A 23,076-nucleotide genomic window follows, 5' to 3' on the forward strand; every position below is an offset into this window, starting at 1 on the left:
CAATTCTTGCAGCAAATTTGGTAAATGGAATAATATACCAAATATGCTACAATCGTTCATTTTTTCGGTTGTACTTGTACATTCTCTGTAATAATACACGCGTTTAATAAATCTTTGTATACGATAATGTATTTTAAAATCAAATGACGCACCCTCCTAAGCGATATATCTAGGTACAAATTTTTGAAACATCTGAAATCCATTCCGAGAAATCCACAGCACCCGCATAATATATCGAGAAAATTATGCCACGAGGTCTCGTAAGCACCCATTCTCACCGAATCCTACACCCCATGAGCCATTCAAGCAGAAACAATTCTTACCAGATCTGAACAAATTCTTGAACACGTATACGATACACCGGTAGATACACAAGGAGAAAAAGATGCTTTTTGTTCAACGTTTACATGCAAATGGTCGACCGGGCTGTCGCAAATATTTATACAAATAGCTGGCGATCGGGCAGCTACCGGATAAGGACAACGGTTTGTACTCGACGATTCTCAAAGGAACCGCGCAAGTAAATATGGCAGATGATCGTGGACGAAGAATTCAGCGGTCGGACGACTCAATCACAGGACGATGAAAAGACGCGCTGCTGGCTCGGCTGTCTCGAGCTCGGATTCGCGACCGCGGTTCGAGTCCTGGTCGATTTTTGGCCAACATCTCTGCAACTCGATTTATTTTCCTAGTTGTATCGCGTTATATCAGCGTGGTGTTACCGATTCGGAATCTACTTAAAATCGTAGGTGCTTCGTGTTGAGCTGTGCACAAACTCATCGTACACGTACCGAGACATCAGAGTAACAGCGTCTTAATGTTGATAATTAGACGATTATTTATGTAGTATCGTGGACAAAAGGCCTAAGATATCGGCCGAACCGTAAACAAAGTCGCGAGAGCTGCGGCATCGTCGGGTACATCAATGTGTCGTCGATCCTTTCAAGTGGATAATTTCGTGGAAAGGGCCTGCGTGACCCTGGCCACGGGCGTTTCGGGACACGTGTCCGATAGGACGGGAAAAGACAAAGCTAAAGGCAGTGTTAGTTGAGAAGTCGGAGAGAACGAATGCAAAAGGCGTGCAGTGTGAGTTGAGAAGCGAGAGCGAGCGAGTGTAGAAGCCAGAGAGTGTGAATCGGGAAGTCGAAAGCCGAGTACGAGAATAAGACGTACGACAGCATTGTAATCATTTCGTTGTTTTGAATATTATTTATTAAATCAAAACATCGTTACTTGTCCTTTCCTCTAAAGACCCATTTAGATACTACATTTGTGCAAATTCATATTCTTATGGGGATGATTAAAAAAATGGAACTCATATGCAGGTAAAAAATTGTTTTACGTATTAAATAGTATTACAAGAAACACTGTACTTTGCACGCTTCATATATTTCTGTATATTACCTGCTTTCTTACGTAGTTTTTCATCTACACATTTTTCATAAACACGTACAAGTCTACCGTCTACCGATAACAGAGCTTCGTGTACTTTAGAATACCTGGAATTAATCTCTTGTGTATATGTATATGTGTATGGAAAACACCACTTCATTAACAGTCTCAGAGCACTAGAATTTCTAGCAAAAATGAGAATATACGAAACTTAGAATATTAGAAGCTCTATATACGAGAACATGTTTTGGTACAACGTCGTTGTAACACAAAAAGTAGTCACTAATAATCCTAGCGATTTATGAAGCTTGAGATAATAAAACAACGCACAAGTTACAACACCGTCGATGAGAGGATAAGCGAGATATTACGGAATATCTATAGTTATAGGGAGAAGGATACGTGATCCTATGAAATATCTATATACCTATACACAGATATATTTCTTTGAGGATTTCGAAACGCGATCAGGATGGTAGAAAATGTTTTGTTCGGCGCCAGGCCGAGTTCTACGTATACGTTCAAGACCTTTTCCCATGAATATGATCGGCGGAGCAAAGTAGAAACTTCCATCCGAGCGACGACGGCTCTTTATCCGCGAAATTAACGAGATTCTGGCTAGCGTTGGTCCGCCTCCGCGATTTCACGAAATGTTGCCGTTCAGCGAACGATGTTGGCCGGAACAGCGTGCTGAATTGTTATCGGTGTTGCGTAATCGGTGGAGTTCGACCTTTATGCAGATTTGCTTGGGTAGCGTACGATGTGGATTGGGTTAACGTTGCAGGTGATTTTGGTTAACTACACAGTGATTTTCTGACATTTCTTTATTATTTCTAGCTTAGCTAATTTTGTTTAACGATAAAGGAAGACCGTTTTAATGGCAAATGGTATTAAGTTGTATGGCTATAAAAATGAAAAACCATCTTCCTGTGTATCGATGACTTTATTTATTATATCTACCTTAGTTGTATGTCATAATTTAGTCCTTAATGGATAAGTACAATTACGATCACGGCTCAATTTCACTCTTAAAATACCTGTGGAAAATAGATGGTGCCACATGCACGCTTTTGAACATTAATGTAAATCAAACAGAACAGAAGATCAAAAAGAACTCTTCGCTTTCTAAAACCTCTCAATAGTAAATTAGAATAAAGCATCGCGGGAAGCCTAAACCCTGGAAACTTCAAGCTGTCCAAAAGTTCTTCGAACGATATAAACTTTCGAATCTCCGACAAATAGAGCATTGTAATCCGACGCATGTAAACGCTTCTGCCATTCCGTTTGACAAGGGTCTAGACTCTAGAGTCTAGGTTCTCGTGGTTTATGAATCCAGCAACGTAATTGTCCGCTGAGAATCTCGTTAATTAGTTTAAACGATCGAACTTGGTCGCAGAGATGGCAGTCCGACGTTTTACGACTCGTACTCACGTACAATGTTGACTATTAACGAGATATCGACTAGGAGACGCAGATAGGTCTGACAGGGTGCAGACTATGCGTTAATGAGCGGGCAATCGACGCCGACAATTGGCAGACAGGATCTCATCGTACCGGCTCGCTTTTGATTCGTGACAGGCCAGACTGCCACTGGGACCCCTTCGAACCGCACGACAGTTGTCAGTGACATGAAAGCATTACGGCGATCGATTACCGCACGGCAGCGCCGTCGATGATCTCCGTCCATTTCGTATACAGCCTGTTAATACTAACATCTGTTCGTGGCGATCTGATCGTCCAAAGTCAAATTGTAGGACCCTTTTGTTCGCGCAGTCGAGAGTTTACCAGTTTCACGACATTGTCGAGGTGTAGATAGTGGCAGCCGCGCGTGTGCCTCGCTATTGTTCCATTGTCGAAAGAGGTTCACGACCGACGTTATGACGAAATAGACTATGGCAGATTGCGAGAGATTGATCGTGGGTGATCGGGAAACCTGGCTGCACCGTTTGATGTCACGTGGCTTTATCTTGTTTGGCAAGATTTTAATCTATTACGTTAACTAGGAAATATCGACTCGTTCGATACTCCATCGACAAACTGTTATACGTCGTAATTTTTGTATTTACCAATTATTTATTTCTTTACGAGCGTTGTTTCGATTCTGTCAAAGACGAATCGGATTGCGTTTACTTTTCCAAGGACTAAAATCGAAGCTGTGTTACTCTCACCACCTTCCAATTCTGTGATTTTAAAAGTTTCTGGTCGAAGGTTGAGTGGGGTAATATGTAGTTAAATTTAATCCGTAAATTACGTAGAAACCGACGTTTCAGTGGTATGAATCTCGCGAAAAGCGTCGAATGTAGGAGCGGCGTGTGTGGGATAAGAGAAAGCTGAATTTTAAATCAGATTTTTTGCACTCGTTCCACGCTGAATGAATTTACAGTAATAAAATTTGTTCTTCGCGCGTTGGAAGTAGAAGCAGATCAGCCATATAAATTACTATAAAACGATTGTAAAATTTTATGAATAGTATACTTTTCGGTAGGAAATAAATTACTCGGTTCAAATTATTTATTAGTCATATTTTCAGCTTACAACCTATCGCGTTACTTTTAGTAATTCAAACTGATAAAATTTTAATAAGTATTTGCCATTCAGAAAGTTGGCTGAGCGTACACGTATTTTATCGTGCGAACAGTGAGACAGTCGCACGGGTTGGAGAACTGCTGCGGTTTCTGAATGTTCTCAAACGTATTATAATTAATTCATGCGTTACCTTGCAGGTCGAAATGAGAAGGTGTGGCTTCGTCGTGTGGTTGGTCCTCGCCTGCCTCACCAGCGACGCATTGCAACAGTACAGGGAAAAGAACATCAGTGAGTGATATCATTTGTTACTTCGTTTAATTAACACGTTCGAAATCGCCTACGTTCACATTTACGTCCTCAAATTGTCTGTCCAAAAAGCTGTCAGGGCGATAGGTAATAAAATCATATGGAAGTAACACGATACAAAAGGTAGAGAAAATGAAATAAAACAATAAATAATTCATGAGCAAGATTATCGAGACGTTTAACACTCTACGATATGTACATACTAAATGCAAATTGAAAGTGACAAAACTTTTAGAAGACTTTCATGATAATGGTACATGTGAAGCATATGTTTAAGTTTTTATACTATAAATAAATTTATATAAATGTTATTCATTATCATATAACATTGAACGTAATAAATATCCAATGACCAATGGACGTGTTAAAATCAGCCTGCTAGTGATCGTGTCATAAGAAATTTTTTGAACGGTTACCTGAACGATAAAAATAAAAAAATTACACAGTGTAGATTACGAAGCAGTAGGGTTTAAAGCAAACTCGGAGACAAAATTCATGTACAGTATCTACGTAAAGTATTGGACCCATTCTTTCTTTTAATAAATCTGCTTCTTTTCTATCGATTTCTATATTTTATTTCCATAGTATTCAATTTTTCTAGTTGTACGAAAGTACTGCTAAGTAACACATCGTTTGGCATCGATATGCGATATACTTGTACCTAATTAATCGTTTGAGTCCCAGGAGTCATTGAAAAGACAGGGTCGAAAAATCGAAGAGAAACAAGCGGCACGACGGCGCTCGTTATATTTGTTACTTTATGAAATACACCTGTATTATTATATATGCGTACTATTAGATTCTAAATATTTCAAGTTTTGTTCAATAAGAATTATTCAGAAGGTAACAATGAAATATAAAATACCGTCAGTCGTTCGTAGCGTTCGAATGTACTGAGACTTTTCCACACAGAATCTAAACAGCGCGATCGCGTTGCTTGGAACTCAAACGGTTAATTAATATATAAATGTCGTAATAAGTACGACAGTGTAGAAATATTTTTTGTTGTTATTTCTGTATACAGAGATAGGATCGCATATTCTTTGGATAAATCTATCACACCTGACTGAAGCGAAAAATCTTTATTGCACTTTCTTACTTGGACTAAGGATAAAAACAAAAGAATATCTTAAACCTATCGGTTAAATCTATCGATTGTATCTAGGACTATCTTCTAGTTACTATTTACTGTAACTGTAACTGTAGTCATCCTCAACATTTTTTTATAGTCACTGCATGTATAACAGAAGGAAGAATTCGTATTTCCGAGGAATAATTCGTTTGGAAGCGCTTCAATTCTGTTCATGGGCGGTTCCACGACATTACGAAAGATGCAGAGTCTTGCCGTTTTCTACTGCTCGGTCGGTGAAACGATTCTCCACGGGATTAAATCCCTAGCGACGACACGAAGTTAATTAGAACCACGTGTCTTTCCGCCAATAAGAATTACAACATTCCCTGTGTGTCGTCTTTCGTGTGCTCTCGTCGAGGGAAGCTTCTTACGGTTGAGTCGTTGCGCAAAATTAGGTTAGATCGGGATCGGCGAATTCAATTCTTAATCTCGTTAGTCAGCGTCGTTCTCAATCTTTCGTTCCTCGTGCAATCGCTTCTCGCGAATCAGTTTGTCCCTACCACGTTCATCTGGATATTAATAAAGTTTCCTAATTAAAATTGTTATTTGGTACCGCAAGACTCTCGAAAGTTATATCTCGTCCTGTCAATTATTCATCGTTCATATGTGACTGATGTGTTTTTTAACGAACCGCCACATGCAAGTATCTTAGAAAAGATTGAAATTTTGCAAAAGTATTAGCCATGAGATAAAAGGGAATTGTTTTTTAATTAAAGGGAAAGTGTTTTTTAACGAACCGCGGGATGCAAGTATCTTAGAAAAGATAGAAATTTTGCAAAAGTATTAGCCGAGAGACGAAAGGGATTTGTTTGAGGTATCTAGTTATCTGTGCATTTTACAACACGAATATTTCGAAAATTCCTATATATTTTCTAAAATATTTTAAAGTCGTACCTTGCTAATATTATTCGACAAGAAAGAATGGGATCATGGCTAACCATAATAATTTCGGTCGATGATTAATCTTAATTTCTGGTCTGTATTATACGGGATAGAAGAGATCGATAATTTGTGTCGTGTAAAATATTAAATACAAATATAAATTGAAATTAAAAATACTGCCATGTTGAGCAGCTAAAGCCAAATTATTCCAGTTACCTACGATCCAACGATACCAATTAAAGGTAAAATATTCTCTCCGATGTAACAACTAAAAGCATACAAAATACCATTAACGCTCATCATAGGAACGAAAAAATCTGTAGGAATAGCTCCGATATCATAGTTCTTTTTCTGAAACATATTCCCTCGCGCTATTAAAACCAGCCGAAAAAAAGGTCAAAAAGGGAAGATACCATATCCACATCGTGTACGCCATAACTATAAATCCGTTGGAACCGAACGTTCTGAAAAAAGCTCGTGAAAATCACCGCGGCTCTATAGCACGTACGTTCATGCTTGCCAATCACACTGCACCGCCACAGAGTTATCCTTTCTCGACTGCTCGACCAAGGTATATAAATGAATTTACAACCGTCGTATGATCGAATGGCCGACGAACAAAGTTTCGCTATGAAATTTTCGTGTGTCGATAGTCCGCGATAAGACCTCGATACAACGTACGTTACATTCGCATGTACACTACGGTTCAAAAGTATATGCGTACACTCGTTTCTCTCCGAAAGAGTGTCATTTAGTTAGAAAATTGGGAAAAGGAAGACCGACGACGACTCATTTATCTTTTAGCAGCGCTATCGTAGAATGTTATGGCAGGTTGAAATTTATCTCCAAAACTTAGTTTGTGGAGGGGAAAAATCGGTATTTGCGAGAATTAAGAAACCATTTAAATAATCAGCTACCGTTTCAATGAATAATTCACGTTTCATATGACACATACATAGGTTAACGTTAACGTCCTACGAGAAATATCGCTTTAGATCGTTTGCTTGCCATTTAATTTATATATATCAGCAACTTTGATGTATCGTTGATATCGAATCAGTCAAAGCTTTCACATACTTATGAACGAGTATGTACTAATACATGAATGCGTATGTGGAGAAAGAGGGAGAGAGGGAGGAGAGGCGCATATGGGACGTGGCACGAACGAGATTCTCTATCCGCTCGATAAACTCGACGCATCGAAATCAAGGGGTGAAGAGGGAGCTTTGGAATTCACTCGGCGGAACTCAAAAGCTCGACGAATACCCGGTGATATTGGGAGCAGATTGGAAGCCAAGAATCCGCCACGAGATTGAAAAGTTCACTCCCGATTCCCATGGCGGCTTTTACCGCGGACAAGACGGTCGGATAGTAAAAAGGGCAAATTAAGCGCGCCCACGTAAGCGGAAAAACCAGCCCGTCGCCCTCAAAGCGAGTCTCTATTTTTCCCTCCCTTTTTACTCCCTCTGCTCTCCTATCGTCTATTTTTGACACTGTTTTTCAACTTTTAAAATATCGAGCCGGGATGACAGCCGGTCGGCGCTAGGCACCGCGATAGATTATCCTCTTCGATCCGTGCCGGGTAGAACGTTAAATTAGAAAAGGGTCAACATTTGTTCAAAACGTGGAGATCTACCGTTTCGACGAAAATTTTTCGAGATGCGAAAGAAGAGAATAATTTGAATTTGGCTTTTGGAAATGACGATTGTGGAATAATTATTGCTTACATATCCCTTGCTTATTTGATAAATTTGGACTATGCAGCAGCGTGTCTTGTATATCTTCGTACTATTTAGGGACGATACAAATTATTTTGTGTCCGAATGTGTAGAGATTTCATCTGTTTTCTTATTTAAAAATTTCTCTTTTACTGACATTGGGTTTTTATTATTATGCTTGTTCGTCACCAAAGGACAATTAGGAAAATTATTATATCATATTATCACGTAATTTGATACGAAGTTAGAAATATTTCTTTTTGGTGTCGATCGTTGTTATAGTCCCAAGTCTTTACGTTTCAGATTTTGAAGTTTAATACTAAGAACAAGCGAAAGAATGAGAAACTCTGGAACAGTGTCGAATCATTGGCAATGAAATATTAATCGTAATTATCGAAACTTACCTGGGTTTTAATCGACCAAGTAATCGGTCTAAGCTAAATTAACTTTATTTTCAAATAAGTAAACATTTTCCTCTTATCAGCAAAATTGTCAAAAGTTTAACGTTATTTATTGGTGTATAAATTACAATCTAAATGTTATTTATTATTATTTACATATTATTATTGTATATTATTATTTCTAAAATAATTATCAAAGTATCGGCTAAAGAAAAGAAATCTTAACATCTTAAAATATCATCAGGTTCAAAGAACCAGACAGAATACAGCAACATATTTTCTTCTTCAAAGAAGGTATCGATCAAAGTGCAAACTTCTCAAGGAAATTCCTTTTCCGATATCAACTTTTTTTCCAGTCAACCAGAACAAACTCATTTCGATCCGGAAAGAAGTATTTTCTCTCTAAATAATCTTCTAGAATTTGTTCCAAAGCCATATTATAGGTAATCAGAGGAAGAAGTAACAAAGTAGATTCAAAGTTGTTTCTTTTTAACCCTAGTACGTCCTTTTCATCGTTTCCCATCTAATTACATTTTTCTAACATCAGAAATAATCACAAGTTTGTATGCATGTTTTCTCGCCTTGTGTTAAATATTTTAAGAAATAATAAAAGATATATATTTATATTTTAGGTATAATAATAAATTCAGAATAATAAGATTGGGATTGAAATATAAAAGTTACAGATACAGTTAGCCATCGTTGATTCGTTTCATGAAAATGGTCGACTTAATTGATATTTCATAGACGAGAGTTCAAAATGTTTCCAATCGAAATACAATTTTGTTGGACGAACCAACAAGAACGATCCTTCGGAGGATCGAGCTATTTATTTACATAGCGATGCGACCACATAATCCTTCTATTGAAATGAAAATCTCTGAAATGAAAAGCTGGTGCGTTCGATATCTTTTGTGGCCTGGCCAGACATGCAATAATCGTATTACTTTTACTGTTTAATGCCGCGTTACTTTGTTTGTTAAACGACCAATAACATTATCAACCGCTTTGCGGAATCGTTACGTAAAAAACATTGATATTCCATAGGAGATCTGGTTATCTTTGATCTTCTAAAATAATTTTCGATATATGGATTTATATTTATATAATTTGGTCAAAGTCTTGTTTGCTATGTTTGAAATTGAATCGATATCGATTAAAAGTAGACTATAGCTTAACAGCTAAAATAGCTATCTTTATTTTAATTAATTATTTTATTTTGTTTATTTTTCTAAGTTCGTCTATCAAAACGTACAAAAATATAAAGTAAAAAATGACATCAGGAGTTATCGCTGATTACGAGAGTCCAGTAGTGAAATTCGAAATAATTAAGACGACGCAACATATGCGTCACTTTTTGCGGTAATCAGAGACGCGTCTCTGATTACGCGCATGAATTTGTAATATTCGTGTTTGTGGCTCTTATACGCCGTCATTTTGATGCTTGGAATTCTAATTAAAGAAATTTGCAAATTTCCCGCATACGACGTGAAAGTGGAGCATCGAGGAATTCTGCATTTATGAAATGCATACGCGTGTAGCTACTGAAACTAATTGAAGCATAATTGCGAGTGTCCCTTCATCGGTTTTCCTTTTGCATATTTTATGCGATCTATCGGGGGACACGTACGGTTTCGTTCACGTTAAAGAAGGTTTTGTGCAGTATGGTTTCTGTCGTGGATAATCGAAATTACGGCCATTAAGGTAATTTGCCATAAGCTTCGTGAAATTTTATTACCCGCTGACAGAAATAATAAAACGATGACCCGTACGATCCGTAAAATATTTTAATAGGCGCCATTAAAGTCATAATTCGAACTAACGAACCAAATTTTATTTAGTTCCACGTATCGCCATATTTAGATCCTACGCCTACGTACAAATAATAAACGATAAATATTAGTAATATCATCGAACCAACAACATTATATCTTTTTTTATTTTTAGTAGATTATTTATTCGTTCCAATAAATTTTCTACTCGTGCATTTATACGATGAAAAAAAGAAAGTTCAGTAACGTTAGCTGTGCATCAAATCGTAACGAAAGAATCTCTGAGAGTTTCACAGTCGAAGAAACTCGTAAAAATATTTTGAAACTTGTTTTCCTTGAAATTGTCCCGGTTGCAGCCGTAGTGGATGGGTCACGCACTTTTGCGAAATTCAATTCCCGAAAAAGATTTAGGCTGTCGTTTCAACTCGTAAGTATTTGTCACTCTGCATGCTGGTGAAATCCCATAAACGTTCCGTAAACGTGTTTCATCGAGACTTGGCGCCACTGCTAACGCATCTCTGACTACGTTCTCTTTTAAGTCCAACGAGAAATTCTTCTCGACCTTAAATCGCGTTTCGCTGGCGCGAGGAGAAAGCTATGAATGGTAATTCATGGCAGCTCGCGGGAAAATGCGTTACGAGTACAGCCTGTTCGTATTTTCAAGATATTTCTTGGCATCGTAAAAATATAATTTTACGTATATATAGAAGATATTATTTTAATTTATTATACGACTATACGTCCTTAATAAAAATTATATTAGAGTTTTAACGTCGAATAGATTGGGAACATGATCGACTTTGCTCGACGAAATTATTACGAAGGCGAAGGAAATATAAATATTTGGACGCTGTAGGTTGATCAAGTAAAAGTAGCAGAGCAAACTTATATATTTTAATAAGTATATACCTCGGTTGACTTGTCTATTTATCATCATACGAAAATAAACAGGGTTCAAACAAAATTATGCAAACATACTGAATTTATAATACGTCTAACCTATACTAATATGTCTTTAGCGGCACATGCGTCTTAGAACGTTTCGATACGAAGATGCCTCACGTAGTTGTTTTACCACAGAGGATTAACACTGTACGACGCACATAATGTTATAAACAAACTCTGGACGAAGCAATTTCGCTGCTACGTGCAACCTGCAATCTGCGACAAGTTCAAACCTTTCGATACTCCCCTCGACTAGTATAAATAGACGATCGTGTCCTCCAGACACAGTCAGTCGCGCGAACCAATATCAGTCAGTCAGTCAGTCAGTCAGTCAGTCGAGCTAATAAGTATAACGAATCAGCATAACAATTAGTATCAGTATCGCAGTATCGCGCAATCTTATAACGAGTATCATCAAGCGAGCAATGCTTGCGATTAACTTTGTACTCTGCATTTCATAATATCTGTAAATAGAGTTAATTGAATTAACTCGTTTGCTTATTACTTTAATCAACAACACGTCTCACCGTCCACCACGTGTCTAACCTACACATAACAACGAATACTAGTTCTTTTTCTATTTATTTTACTTATATTTGTTTGTATTAAATTATTAATAAATTATTTATATTTACGTTTATTTTAACGTTACATAATAATCCCGAGTTTAAATAAATGTTTCAGCTATTTTCAATATCACACGAGGTAACGCAGTTGTTGCTATAGTTGTGAGATTTGTGTAGTTCGACGTAGGAGATTTCCAACACGTGGTGTACGATATAAATGCTTGCAGGCTCGTGTAATCCGATGTAGATAACTTCAGTTCTATCTAGACTGCTCAAAATCCGATAACCGCGTGGAAACCCAAGAAACCCTCAAACCTCAAGATCGTACTGTTCCCAGAGATATCTGGGGTCATCAGGATCGCAAAGATCCTCGGAATCTTCCAGGCCTCCTGACATTGGCCAAATTCTTGAGATCATCTAGAATCCACTAGACGTCCAAGATAGTTGGATTCCAAAGACATTCGTAGCCTCTGAGATATCCCGAGGTCTTAAAATTTTCCAGACCCGTGGGATGTACTAAATATTTCATTGTTCTCGCAGCCTTGAGCATTTGATTCTGAAGCACTTCTGAAATTAAAGGCGAATTAAATATTTGATTCTTTAATTGCATCAACTTTTCATATTAAATACCAGACATTACAGCCTCGATTGTTTCTTAATTTGATTCCTGATTTTACCTCTGATACTAAAAGAATTGAAAAAAGATCTCTCAATATTGGTAACTGGCATCGGTACGAACTCACTCGAGTAGTCTTAGATTTTAAATTATTATACACGTTTAAATGCTTATAAATTTTACTTAATCGTCTCGCGTATCTTTAGTATTGTTAACGCGTGCAAAGTATTAATCGCAAAAGATTAATTAAATATAATATAGAACCCGATTCACAGTCATTATCGTAAAACCATAGGATTTAACGGTCGGCTGCGACGGATCTCAAATTTGATTTACAAAAACATTTAAATTTCGATGTTTCTCGCTATCGGATTTATTGAAATTCTACGCGAACGTTGCACGAGCGCGGCGATTTGCATAACGAACCACCGAGCACGCGGCACAGAAAATTCGAACGATTCTCGAGATAAGTATGAAAAGAGCATTATCGAGTAAGCATTTGCGATCGAGCGAAATCCCTTGGATACGCAATTAGATTCGAGGTTCGGCTGGTTTTTATCGACTGGCAAAAGGATCGGGATCGCCGATCGGCGAAACGACTCACGCTGTCGCGGCATCGCGAATTACGTTTTTCCGTAATTTATGCGCATACAGAGTAAATGAATCGGTCCTGGAAACAGCAACATCTGCCGCGCGCCACGCAGCTTTGTGTACAGCGCTTAATTGGTAATTAGCTGGCGTATTTAACGTGAGCAGCGGCGAACAATTGGTCCCCCCGTATTCTCTTTCCAAATTCGTTTAACAAACGAATCGCAATTGCAATGATTACCAAGCGTTCCCAGCGAACGAACGGTGCGCCGTGATTGCGATTTTATTGGGCCATCCTGCACGCGTCGATTAAGCTTTTTGTTCGAATAAAAATTACCCGCCGCCCGCCGACTGTCCCTTTTACTTTCTATTTCTATCGCTTTTCCTACCGTTCGTCTACCTTCCAATCCGACTGGAAATTCCGCCATTCTATCGCCGTCCTCGTAAACATCGAATTTACGCGAACGTCAACGGAAATCGAAGATTGGACATTCTTGGTTGATTAAATCGTTCCACGATATTCAGTCGTAATCCGGGGAAAATTGCCGAAGTAATTGTCCAGGGTGTTTGTGTCGCAAAATTTTAATACGAACGAATCGAAGACTGTTTTAAACCTTTGCGGTCCTATATCGAGCGTGGTTCGACGCCGCTTTTCGTACATAGGAACATAATAACATAATAATACAGTATGGAACGTTAAAGCGTACACGCGTCGCGGCAGAAAATCAACAAGACGATCGATCCTCAACGATATTGTCACGTAAAATTAATGATAAAAAAGGAGTAGCTGAGCAATAACTCAACTTGACTGTGCTTTTATAATTTTGTAGGCTTTTATTCACGAAAATGATTAAGTATAATATTACGATGAAGTAGCGAAATTAAAATAGCTGTTCAAATCACGGACAAAACTGTACACAAGACTAGTCTCGTGGTCGAATGCTCGCAGTTTTATATGTTGAGTATGTAAGAGTTAAGGGGTGAGGAAAGGATCCTGAGTGCTCTACGTGATGGGGAAAGTTTCGTATTGGGCCATGTGCAAAGGTAAGGTCAAAGTATAAAGGTTCGTTGTCAGGTAGTATGGAATAGATGTGAATGGAATGGGATGGAATGGATTTGAGTATGGTCGCTGTCACAATATCCGCGATATCGATTAAATATTGGGGAGCTCACATGTCTTGAACGAACGAACTTCCTTGTATTGTACATTATACGTATACCGTGATCATTGTAAATAAATAATAATAATAATTTCAATATAATATAGTATATACTATATAAATATTTTATTCTATTCCATTTCGTTGGTAAAATATCGAAATAGCGAAACATTACACGATTGTACTGTTCTGGCGACAGTGACTGCTGAAATCAACGCGGTCTATAGTAGGAAAAAGGTCGAAAAATACCGCTGATCGCAAAGAGTTCAAATAATAAAGTAGCTTTATTCTCAACAGTATGGTTTTCACTCTGAATAAAGAACAGTGTTTGCATGCTATCATTACGGTGTCTCTATAATTCGAGCAATAAATTCCAGTTTGAAGTTTAAGACGACAAGTTTGAATCCAACTTTATATTCCAGTAAAAGTCAAAGAGGAATCGCGATCATAGCTGCGCGGATTAAGGTGAAACAGGGAACAGGAGAATTTGATCACAAATCAAATGGCCTTCGGAAAGAATCGATACAGACGAGAGACTGGAGTAATTATGTTGCAAAATTGGCCAGCTCGCTACACGCGATCCCGTGACTGATTCGGATACGATTCCAGGTCAGATTGGATCCGTTCTGCTGTTTATGGTAGTCCCGACTCCACCACCCGATCCGAATCTATTTAGAGATATGATTTACGTTACGCCACCACGAACACGCCGCTGTCCTCTCTACCTGCCTTGTTCTCGTTCGAACGAGAGAAAAAAGAAAGAAGGGCCGATCCAGCATTGTCTGGCCAACGCATCGCGGTGCATTGTATGCAAATACCGAGCGACGCACCGATATCTCGGTTTCCCCTCCCGCTGCGTATCCTCTGTCATGTTCCACTACTTTCACGTTGATCGTGCAATTAGAATCGCGTGAAAAACACGGAGATCGCGTCCGATGTTTCATTTGTCCGTTTCGATCGAAGGTTACGCGGGAAAAATATGGCACGTACGATGTTTCTGATTTTCTGATTCTCATGATATTTCGTCACACTCGTTACTCAGTAGCTGAAAGGATGTATATTTTGATATAACGCAGTTAAAAGGAGGAACAACCTGCTCGATAGAAAAATAATACTTGATAATTTAGTAATAGTTTATTGCTTGACAGAGTAGTGGATTTTGAAATTGTTCTTGTATAAACAACGAAATAACGTGATTTATCGTGTCTCCTCTATGGTCTTCAATTATACATTACGGTGTATCGGTTTTGTAGTCATTTTGTGGATTATGTTCATTTCGAAGCCTCGATTTTCATCAGGAGACCTGTTTTCAATCATACGATTGCCACAGACGAATTTCGTCTACGCTGACTTTATTTCTCTTTGTACGAAGTATATTTCATGGTATGGAAACGGCGATTCTTGGAAACTATTGATTCTTGACGTTTTAAAATCAGCTAGTGGATCGTGAAACTAAAAAATTCAAAAATAATTAAGCGTATCTCGGTGAAATGATATTTGCCGGTAACGTCCGTTAAAATTACATAAAACGAGGAAAATCTTATGCGAGCGAAATACCTGCCACCTAATGAATGAACTATAAAGGATCCTACTTAAATATCGTAGAGTGGAACTTGGTATTAAAACGAAGTCCCTATTGCGCTTTACGATCAAAAAGAGGCGATATGTCTTACTGTATAAACTTTATAGATCGATCGAATCGTAGAGAAACGGAGGCCACAGAATGGAATTGATTTCACCGATTCATTCGGTCGGGACGGACGATGATTTCGGCCTGAAGCTCGTAATTTATTATCGTTCGCCTCGAAGACAGAATGGACATTGTTCGTTCGGTATCGCGGTGTATTCGGGGTAAAGGCCGACGGTTTAAATGAAAGTTTCGCGAACTCCGCCCCGTCGATTTGCGATGCGAGCAATAAACGAAATGAGGTCGCCGGCGATCATTGTACAGAGAAAAGTTTAACCTAGGAAATATCTGCGAATAAGAATGAAAAGCATCGACCAACGGAACTTTAGATAATTGCTGAGAGAATTGAAGAAAAGTTTCGCTTCGTGGAAATAGTAATCGTGATTCTCGTAGTCGCGATTTTCCCTCGCCTTCCGGTATCGTTTCTTTTTGCCAAACGACTCGTTTCATCAAACGTCAATTTCCAGGGCAGTGACACGTTTCACAGAGCATCGATTTTGAGATACTCGCAAGAATTAATTGGAAGAACGAATTATTTTTTAGGATGCTGGTATTTTATTATTTTATCTAGTAAAATTATTCCACTTAATATAAGCAGAATGTCACAATCCGCAAACCGGTTCAACCTTCTCGAAATGGTAAACTATATACCTAAAATATATTTTTAGAACAAGTCGATCTTTTCTAAAAATTTTAAAGCTATGGTTAGCACAGGCTTATGGACGAAAAAAGCTTCCTTTCTTTCTATTTCAATTGTATATTTGTGTATTTATCGTAATTGTATATTTAAGCGAAATGTCGCTTTGAATAATCGTTTTAGACAACGTTCAATTATTTGACTTCGTCACGTTTCTGAAGCTTAATACGATTTGTATATCCCCGTTACGCGCCGCATTAAGTGCTGGACTCGCATGGTTGGGCAGTTTTGAGAAAGACAAGGAAAGACTTTGCAAGAAAACTGACACGCAAAAAGGTAAAAATGGTAACTGGAATTTGTCGCGGTTGTCAACAAGCGTGCACAACTTTATGAAGATCGTCCTTCCGTTGTTGACCATGGCAAAAACCTTGAATTGTTTGGCAAAGACAAATGGCAAAGTGATCGTAACGGCGCGGTTCCCAAATTTCTTGTTACATTTCCTGACTTTCTTGAATGTGACAGTTTACGTCCAAGAAAAATGATCGCTAGAGCTACGTGTAATCGCGTTTGATGTACTACGTAAAAAGTTACAAGGACGTAATATCGCAGCTTAAGTTTTTGCGCCGCCACAGATTTTCTTCCAGACAACTTAAGAATCGACACAGTTTTGTTTAAAAGTTTACAAATAATAAAATATCCAGTTGGTTAACTCCAGACATCGAACATCGTTGCTCGACGACTCGATAGACGTCAGATTTCGCATCGAAGAAAGGAACGAGATTCGGATCTTTGGACAGAGATTGAAACTTGTTCCGGATCGTTGGACAATGACTCGGTGACTATCGAAAATCGTAAGCTATCATATTCGGTGACCTTCGTGATTCTGATCTTTATCTTTTCTTGACTCGTATGTTAGTATTAAGGAACCTGTGCATTCTTGCATGGCTCGATCACATTCCACGTTTTTGATTCAGAGCCCTGTACACTGTGGCCGAAAGCGATCAAAGCGAAGCTCTGCGTTCTCAGCGATCGAAGCCCCAAGATCTCGTAGCGATGAAAGTTTTCGCGATGATTCCAAGTTTGCGCAACAGCAGGGTTGTCTGACTTTCGAGATCCCATACTACTGGAATCCGTAGAAATTTCGACTACTTTCTAAATGTTTTTATAAATTCTTCGTAATCTCGTAACTTCGAAGTAGTCTTGTGATTTCTTCCAAGCAGTATGATTTATTGGCATATCAACAATTTTGAATTAGAATTTTATACAATTTTCATCAATTTTTTAAGCACTTAATTACGTTTTTACTCGCAAACACGTGGCAAGAACTGCGAAATCTCGAATCAGTTGGCTGTGTGTGCGGTCGATGTTTTAGGTTGATGATAAAAAAAACCCTAAGATTATTGGAGCGTATAGCCCTTTATTATCGAGAAATTAATAAGTTCCTCCTACATCCTTCTTCGTGAATTCTTTTAATATTATCATTATGTTTGTTCTAATATTAATTATCTATAATTTATTTTGTTCAATTTTCGATTATTAATATGCGTATTTGTACAATTCTACCAGCGGAAATATCTCAATTTCTCGATTAATTTCTCGAAAACAAAGGGCCATGCACTCAAATCCTTTTGGAGTTGTTCCATCGTCGGTCTAAAGCATCGAACGCACGTACAACCAACTCGTTCGAGATTCAGCAGTTTTTGCCATCTCCTTGTCGCTTGCAATTTCTTTCTGACGATACACATACTGCGTTGGTATTTTCACTTTATATTTTTTGGCTCGAATAGATATGTTAATAATGCGGTAATAATTGTAAATAAAGAAGATTATATAGATCTGATTATGCTTATGTTCTTCAGCGATGAGAATAAAAATCTATTCGAAACGAAAGGCAATATTATCTTTATGATAAATCATTTCTCTTTGTTCGACTCTGTGAATAATTAATTTTCGAATCGATTCTGTCAGACCGGACTAGAACCATTTGCGCGAGTGTTCTCATCGCAGAGCGCCTGATGTAATTATGTTTTACGTTCGCCTTTGTATCGAGCGTTTGAAGTTCGTACAAAGCTATTTCCCGTAACGAAAAATGTTCAGCTGTAATTTGATGCAGAAAGTTGAAAAATTAATTCGCATATTGCTGTCAGAAAGAGTCAATTGTTCGCGAGGAATTATAAAGAGAATTAAAATACTATGTTTAATCAAATAAGAATTATAGATAACGCGACAAGGTTTTACAGATATATTAGCTTTGCGTATATGAAACCTTCTTCAAAATTTCAATTTTATACGATACAATACCAAATGAAACTAAAAAAGCAGCTATTCCTTATAACTCACGTATCGCATATTCGACATTAGAGAAATTTATAAAAATAAATGTCGAAATGTTATTAGCGTTATGAATAATTAGAATATCCCTGTGACTTCCCCACGTAAATTTAAAATTGGTATAAGGACCACGAAAGACACTGAAAACATCAATTTCATATTTATCTTCTATTTTACCTTTGACGCATAAATTATTCTAACAGAAGCGATAAATCAAGAAACGCTAATATTACTTCGTTGCAAGAATTCTTTAATCATAGACGCGATCTTTCTTCTAAATTTTAAATAATAAAATTGTACAGTTAGTCACCTGAAGAGTACGTTGAATCACGCGGAAATTACTTTGACGTTTAATATATTTTGAAAGAACTACGCGCAATTAAAATTTCATTTGAAAAAGAAACGACGTTCCATACGTACGCGCATTATCTTCCAAAATACATGTCGTTCTAATAAAGGGATTTAATTGAATCCAGTCAGCGATCGAGAAAGGGCGGGCTTTTCGAATGTTCGATCGAATCACGTCGACGAATCTCTGCTCAGTCTTCTCGTTACAGTCTTTCGCAGTCTTGTCGATCTAGTTAATAGCGTGTGAAATCTCGTATAAATACGGTAGAAGAGCAGAACTGTCCGCGACATTTTGCAATCTTGAAACGGCCGGTCGTTAAATGGGAATGATCCCAGTTACACGACCGAGCTCAGCTGCGGGGCGAAGAAACTACGGCGATTCGATCCTCTAGTACCCGAAACCTCTTTTCCTCTTATCGGGGATTTCTGATAAAAACGTTTCCAATTGCCTCGCAATAGAACGCGCTGTCGAATTGTTGAAAATCTGGACAACAAAGGAGTTAAGCTCTATCGTTCTGGCCAGATCAAAGGAAATCCTTGAGAACCTTTGTAACTATTGTAAATGAAATAAAAGAAGTCATTTGGTGGAATAGCGTAACGCAAGTACTACAATTCGTTCGAGAACTAATTTCGCTGTTTGTTGTTTTGAATTCCATGAAACTTCGATTTCGCGCGATATTCACGTGGAAAATATTAACATGCCAAGATAGGCCAAAAGTAACAACCACTCTACAGAAGCGGAGAATGTGTTGAAAATCGATATACCTAATATAATAGTATTATAGTCGTAATACTAATGGCAATGAAAAATTTATTACTTTACGAAGGTCACTTTAAATTCTATTTTATTACAGTTTCGATGAACCGGCTTTCCTACAGGCTAAGACGTAGTTCTTTTCGTGTTTTGTGTCTTTATTACACCTCTTAACGAAACTTCAAGGTCCTTAAAAAATACTTTTCCGGGTATAGGAACTGTGCAAGTTCGATCAAAAGGAACTAGAACATCCTATGTATAATTCTGTTTCAGTCTTCATAAAATTCTGAAACCCACTATCTCAACTGGTTTGATCCAGCGTTAAACCCTCGGTATTAACATCGTTACAAAGTTTCCCTTTGCTAGTTTACCGTTTCGTAGTCTGACCGAAATCTGGAAAATGGCTCGCCGTCAAATCGACAGAATCCTCTCCGCCGTTTCCAATTCCAGCAATAAAAAGTCCTTCCGTTTTGTTGCCTCTCGCCGTTTTCGTACAAGTTCCCTTGGCCGCGTCTTTTTCGATTCGAGATCCTTCCGAGGATGCTTCACCGCTGCTTCCAATTACCACGGGGGAAAAAGCTGCCAATTAGGGAACGCGATTCGCGTTTCACGCTCGAATGACCTCGCCGGGATTGCCGTATTTACGCAAAATCGTCGGACCTGGATCGAAGAAGGGACGATCGTTGGAAGCAACGATTTACAGCGTGAATTTAATTGCTCCATCGATGGAATCGAGAGGATGCAAGATACTTCTCGGCCGGAAACGAAGGAACGCTTCGTTGATTCAAGTGTGTACACTTCACGGTATTAAGAGGAAGCGCTTGCACGTAACGACCGATTGATAGCAGTAATTGATCGATTCATCTATCGATCCGCTATTTTTTCGTTTCAAGAGTATATCAAAATTTACTTCTGCGTTATAATTCAATCGTATTTTATATTCAGGAATATTAATACGTTTTAAAGTTGTAATACGTAATGTGGCAATGGGAATTATCGGTGATCTTTTGTCGGCGATTGAGATTTGATCGAGGATGATTGAGCTCCGAGTGAAATTACGGCACAAAAGATGATTGCGCGAGCATCCAAGGAGACGTGATTGCACGTTTCCTTCGTTAGAATGCGTAGCGTGAGGCTGAGTTAGTTCTTGAATGGTAGTTATCGAATTCTATTCTTTCCTGATGTATTGTGTTGTATTATGTCGCGTCGCACGTTTACCACATTATAGTTTAGAAGTATTTTAATATATCTAATTACACTTTGAAAGTAAATTCACGCTGGATCTGTGGAATATTAACGTCGTAAAATACTAGTAAGGATGTTTAAACATAAACAATATTTATTTGATATTTCTATAATTTGACACGAAACAGACAGATAACTAACTCTGTTTCAACTATTTCCTGCTTATCGTGATTTCTGAAAAGAAGAAAAGAAATTTGAGAAGACGGTATCGATCACGCTCATTGTTATTATACTTTCTAATTTTTCAAGAAAAATCGCCTCAAGAATGTTTAAACATAAACAATATTTATTCGATATTTCTATAAATTGACACGAAACAGACAGATAACTAATTGTGTTTCATTTATTTCCTGATTATCGCGATTTCTGAAAAGAAGAAAAGAATTTTGAGAAGACGGTATCGATCACGTTCATTGTTATTGAACTTTGCAATTTTTCAAGTATCGCCTCCAGAATGTTTAAACAATATTTATTCGATATTTCTATAAATTGACACGAAACAGACAGATAACTAACTCTGTTTCAACTATTTCCTGATTATCGTGATTTCTGAAAAGATATTTATTTGATATTTATTTGATATTTCTATAAATTAACACGAACAAAATAGATAACTAACTGTGGTTCAATTATTTCCTGACTATCGCGATTTCTGAAAAGAAGAAAAGAAATTTGAGAAGACGGTATCGATCACGCTCATTGTTATTGAACTTTGCAATTTTTCAAGTATCGCCTCGTACCAAACATACCAAAGCTCCTAATGCTACCGCAGTAAAGAGTCGCGAGATGGAGCTCGTGCAAATTTCGCGAATTCGGCTCGTCAGAAGAAGAGGACTCGTTCTCGTGATCTTCTTATTGTCAGTAACAATTCCTTCGACGACGTTGATCTAAGGACGAGACGATATCTCCTGGGACGGTGTTCCTCCGCGAGTAAGCTTTGTCGAAGCTCGGGTTATTTGCCTGGTCTTCCATCGTATCGTCGAACGAGTATAGAAGAAGAAGAAGAATAAGAAGTAGAAGAGGAGACAACAGAGAGGGTAAGCTTGAAAGGAAGTCGAATTTCATTATGGAAGGAAGAGACGCGTGTTCTCTATATTGGCCGAAGCCAAGAAGCTAGAGGAGGAAAACGAACAAAGGGGAGAAATTTGACGGTGGAAAGGGAAAACGCGCGAGGTAGAACGAGACGAATACAACGGGTTGTGGGGAAACTGAAAAAATTGCGTACGCCGGATTTCATCGAGTAGGAGAAACGAGAATCTTATCCATGCAGGGTGTCGAAGAATATGTAAAGGATATTTTTATGGGGTTAGGTATCGAAACACTGAAAGAGGTTTCTGCGCAAAAATATCGTCCGAGGCTCATATCGCAACTTACGAACAATTTCATTCTACGCTCGAAATACTTTGCGAAATATACCGATGTCGATGAGTTAGCTGACGAATCTTTCTGTGTATATCATTCGTACTTTGTGTTTCTCGCTCTGAGATCCGCGAACCGAAGAGAGAAGAGAGTAGGATTTCGACTGTACATGCATTTCGAACAGTGCTGTGAATATTATCTACAGAAAGAAGAAGTACACGTATTGGAGTTTTTTTTAAAATGAAAGATATACATTTATGTATAAAAAAAATCAGACGAATGAGATGCTGCTGATTAAGTAAATTTTATTTAAAAGTATTAATACTTGTATCCTTTTAAGATATGCTTGAAGAAACTGTTATCGCTTAACGTAATACCTTCGCGTTGGAATGAAAAACACGAAATCTTTATCGATGCTAGTACACTTCCAGCGTGATATAAAATTGTTCGACTTGAGAAGTAAGCCTCGGGCGATCATAGAAAGATATTCTCTACGTGTTTTGTGACTCTTTATACGAAATTCGGGAAGGAAACGGAATCAGAAGGAAACGAGAAATGGAAGAAGCGAAGGACGTTTGCAAAAGAGTGAAAGGAGATGGATAGAGGACAAAAACGGTGAGTGCAGGAATGAAGACGAGAAGAAATTCTCTATCGGTTATCTTTCCTTTTTTATCCCCTTCTCCCTGTTCGTTCGCGAAGGAAAAGCAAGGG

General features: G+C 38.0%; 1 protein-coding gene across 4 annotated transcripts in view; it reads left to right on the top strand.

The window, feature by feature from the left end:
• The window catches only part of LOC100643365, a 195,183-nt gene that overhangs the window by 83,483 nt on the left and 88,624 nt on the right, over window positions 1-23,076 (top strand). For all 4 annotated transcript variants that reach the window (XM_048407661.1, XM_048407659.1, XM_048407660.1 and 1 more), the window contains one exon: window positions 4,116-4,206. In XM_048407661.1, the coding sequence (XP_048263618.1) occupies window positions 4,122-4,206 (85 nt within the window). In that variant the 5' untranslated portion in view covers window positions 4,116-4,121. The remainder of the gene's footprint in view (window positions 1-4,115; window positions 4,207-23,076) is intronic.

The sequence above is a fragment of the Bombus terrestris genome, chromosome 7 (assembly GCF_910591885.1).
Source record: "Bombus terrestris chromosome 7, iyBomTerr1.2, whole genome shotgun sequence".
In the NCBI taxonomy this organism is placed as follows: Eukaryota; Metazoa; Arthropoda; class Insecta; order Hymenoptera; family Apidae; genus Bombus; species Bombus terrestris.